The following is a 4043-nucleotide window of genomic DNA, read 5'->3' as shown; positions in this document are numbered from 1 at the left end:
AATAACCCTGTCTCTACAATCCTTCTGTGTGAAATAGTGTGGTGTGTGCAAATTGCAATATATAAACAGTCTTCCAAATGTCAAACCTCAGAATCTTCGGTAGAATTTCCTTTTCTGAATCTTGGCTGCTGTCCCACCTCTCCTTCAACTTAACTAGAAATCCAATCATACTGCAAGAAGAAAAATGACAACGTTATATTAAATATTATGCCAAAAGAAACAAGATCAGAATCTACAGTAAAATAATTGTCCATGACTTACTCCTTATGATAACCTCGTAATTGCGAGAAGTATGCTCTTTTATCAGACTTTAGATGTTGCTCCTGAGAAACAACCATATCTGGATGAAGATCGCCCGAACAGAGTGAAGCACCCCTGCAAATGCATATTACCATTTATTTGTGGCTCTAAAGTCTACAAAGATAATATTTTCATGAAGGATCCACAAACTACAGGAAAGTTAATTTCATGTTGTATTAATAATTTGATGAGATTAGAGGCATTTTATACAATTGAAAGATGGTATGCCATAATGTTAGGAACCCACTGAAAAGAATTGAGAAATTGATTGGAAACAAAATCAAACCATTATGTTGCATTCTGGGTTAATCTTAAAATACAGAACCACTGTAGTCTTAGGGCATTCTGAGGGGGGAAAATCATTGTTGATGTACAAATCTATGTGAGACTGCCCAAGTTTACACAAAAACAATAATATCAGCGAGTTAACTAGATTTGGATACCTAGAGTCGTGAATTCGTAAAATTCTATGAATTGACTCTAGAGCTGGAACCATGCTTAACAATGTTGATGTACAATCAAAGAAATGATCATCAAATAAACATAACGCATAAAATACAAAAGGTTAACTATGTTTTTAGTCTATATGAAATAAGACAATTTTTGTTTAGGTTCTTGTAAAAAACAAAATCTTCGATTCTCACACCTACAAAATCTGTTGCTGTTTTTAGTTGTTGTAAAATGAGCGAAGTTTGATTTTAGTCTCGGTGAAGTTTTTACTTTGGTTTTCATTCCTCTAAAATCTGAAATATTGAATTTTGGTCTATCATTAACTTTAGGGCTCAAGGAAAAATTTTTAGGGGAGTCACATGCTAACAAGACACAATAGATATTATTAGGTGTCACCTAAGATGACCATGTGACCTTCCATTAAAAACATAAGCAGTTAACATATGTCATGGCAGTATGAACCAAAAATTTATGATTTTACACTTTGAAATGATAAAAACAAAAGAAAGTTAGTTTAAGTACCAAAACAATAATTCGCTTATTTACAAGGTTAAAGAAACATATTTAACCCGAATATAAACTAATGAAGCAGAAAAAGTAAATAAATACAACCAAATTAAGTCCCTTAGAGTTAACAATTGTGGAAATACAACAAAACTAAAAGCATATTGAAGTTTATGATTAAACCTAGATCAACTTTTGCAAAATGCAATAAATAGGATCTGTTATAAAATATGCAGTTGGCAAATTTGGTTAACTCAACCCAAAAAGATAGTAAATCTATTATCACATTATATCAATAAATATTAGTCCACGTCAGTCATTCAATCGAAGAAATAATCACATCTAGCATATATTTATGCATGCACAGACTATGCAATCAGATCAACCACACATGCAAAATAAGGCAGACCATGTCTATATAGAGAAAATATAAAGAAAAGCATCGTGCCATTTTAAGAAAGGGTTTCCAAAGTCAAAGTTATCCCCAGAGAGTAATTCCTGCACAACTTGATGTGGCTCTATGTCACCAGGAAGAAACTGCATAAGAAAATTTCTCTCACTATCCAATAGCTGTGTGTCCCAAACCTGCCAAAAAAGTTTCACAAAAGACAAATTAGAAATACTCTTGGTCAAAAAATGTATCTTTTTTCAGCTGCAAAAAATAACAAAACAATATTGTTACCGCATAGGAGAGCACTTCACTTAAACTATCAAGGCCAAAAATTTCTTCAGGTATGGCAAGCACATCTGCCAAGACTTCATGTCCATCGTGATCAAAACTTGCAAATGGTCTCATTTGTCTCCAACTGATGCCAATCTGTTCCCGCTTGGCAACAACCCTTTGGTGATTAGCATCCCACTCAACAGAAACATGAGATTTCATGGTTAAATCACTTTGCACTGGTCCAAAATTATTTCTTTTAGTCCTATGTTGCTCTGGAGAACCATAACGAACCATGCTTGCCCCATTTAATCGCTTTCTTCTTTGATCAGAAGCCATTGGCATATAAGGTGGAATATTATAGAGTCAAACACTACACAAGTACGAAGCAAAACACCAGGCTGTTCATTGTTAATGAACCTCTTTCCTCCATAAGCAACCTAACAAGCACCAAAAATAAAGATACAATTCTAAGATGATTCTCCAAGTCCATGCCTCAATATGTCCAAAGAAGTTCAACATCATTTTCTCTCAATAAAACATGCAATTTCACTTGGTAAAATTCCTTCCTTGGAAAGTTATCAACTAAGCCAATTCCAGGTTTGAACAAAAACCAATTTAGCATTCGAACCCAGGAATAACAAAAAATGATCACGTCTGACACACAATTGCCATTCCTTTCTTACCTCTATTGTCACGGGAATAAGAACTGCTTAATGGAAAATTTTGTATGGCCATAATGATTAAAGTTTGTAATCCTATCTCATACCTTACTATTTATCTTCATTTGCTATATTTATGATGTCATATTTGCATTCAATACTTATTCTGTGTATTGAAAATATAAAACAAAAAGGAATGGAGTAAAATGTGATTCCATTCCAGATCAAATTGCACCAAACATGGAACTCAGCAATCACAAAATCTAAACAGTAAGCTAATTAATTAGTTCAGAATACACACCAAAGAAAAAAAGCTATTGAAAAAATAGGTATGAGAAACAATATCAAGTGAATCAACTATAGTACTATTATCCTTTTAGATCACCTACATTTTCACTGTCATAATTTTCCCAATGCTAAGATGAAATTACCAAAAACAAGTATGTATACGCACCTAAGAAGCCCAAATACACAGTCCGATACGGATTCCATGTGACGTGAATACAAGAATACCAACAAAATTTAAGAAGCAGATAAATTGCTAAACTCACTACTACCATAAAACCATTAAGTTCTCCAACACTTAAAAAATAATATACTAAAATAAAAATAATCAATTAAATCCCAAACAATAAATAATCCCACAGCCAAAAAATAAATCATTACCACACCTCACATTGAAAGATTTTGTACGCAATAATCCAACACAGTCAACTAACACCAGGCCTGAAAAGAAGAAAAAAAGAGTTCCAAATTAAAATTAAGAAATTATAATGAAATCACATTAACCTTGGAATAACGAAACCCTAAAGACAAGATATTAAAAACATGGAGAATTACCGTTGAAATTGTGGACGGTGGTGAGAGGGAAAGTGGAAAGTTTTGATAAGCAGAGGAAGTCGAAGTAAGAAAAATTGGCAGAGGGAACGAAATTAAGGGAGGGTTGAGAGTAGAAGAAGAAGAAGAAGAAGAAGAAGAAGAAGAAGGTAACCTAGAGATAGAGAGAGAGAATTGGGATTATATGAATATATGAAGATGGAAAGAAAGACACACACACCACAATTGAGAGTGAGGATCAGACGAGTGTGGCCTCTGAACCGTTATTTTCCGCATTCAATGGCTCGTTCGCGCGTACTTGGGCTCCACTCGGCTCGGCTTTAGCTGCTAGGGTTAGCTCTGTTTGACGGTCGTATCTCTTAGGGAAGTGGATATATGGGCTGGTTATTGTAAGCCCAAAATAATTTTGGACCGGTACCTTCTGTAACACGTGTTTTGTTAATTTGGGTTTGAATCGTATTGTGGACACGTGTATAAAAATACTTTATATGTAAAAAGAGATGATAAATAAAATCATAAATTTATATATAATTATAAAGTTTTGGGTTCAAATTTAATATCTGTTAATTGAATTAAAATTTAATAATAATATTAAAATACATTATTTAATTATTATTATTTTTATCTTT

General features: G+C 33.3%; 1 protein-coding gene across 2 annotated transcripts in view; it reads right to left on the bottom strand.

Annotated features, from left to right (window-relative positions):
• LOC101511847 (uncharacterized) overlaps window positions 1-3742 on the bottom strand; it is an 8407-nt gene extending 4665 nt beyond the window's left edge. Inside the window, exons 1-6 of one of the 2 annotated variants that reach the window (XM_004493031.4) lie at window positions 3418-3742; window positions 3244-3303; window positions 1937-2355; window positions 1703-1839; window positions 262-375; window positions 87-170 (exon numbers count right to left, since the gene is read on the bottom strand). In XM_004493031.4, the coding sequence (XP_004493088.1) occupies window positions 87-170; window positions 262-375; window positions 1703-1839; window positions 1937-2260 (659 nt within the window). In that variant the 5' untranslated portion in view covers window positions 2261-2355; window positions 3244-3303; window positions 3418-3742. The remainder of the gene's footprint in view (window positions 1-86; window positions 171-261; window positions 376-1702; window positions 1840-1936; window positions 2356-3243; window positions 3304-3417) is intronic. The other variant, XM_004493030.3, reaches the window with a different exon arrangement.
• Between the last annotated feature and the right edge of the window lie 301 nt (window positions 3743-4043).

This window comes from Cicer arietinum, chromosome 3 (genome assembly GCF_000331145.2).
Source record: "Cicer arietinum cultivar CDC Frontier isolate Library 1 chromosome 3, Cicar.CDCFrontier_v2.0, whole genome shotgun sequence".
NCBI classification, from domain to species: domain Eukaryota; kingdom Viridiplantae; phylum Streptophyta; class Magnoliopsida; order Fabales; family Fabaceae; genus Cicer; species Cicer arietinum.
The sequence above is the reverse complement of the archived record's forward strand: the minus strand, read 5'-3'. Positions and strand labels throughout refer to the sequence as shown.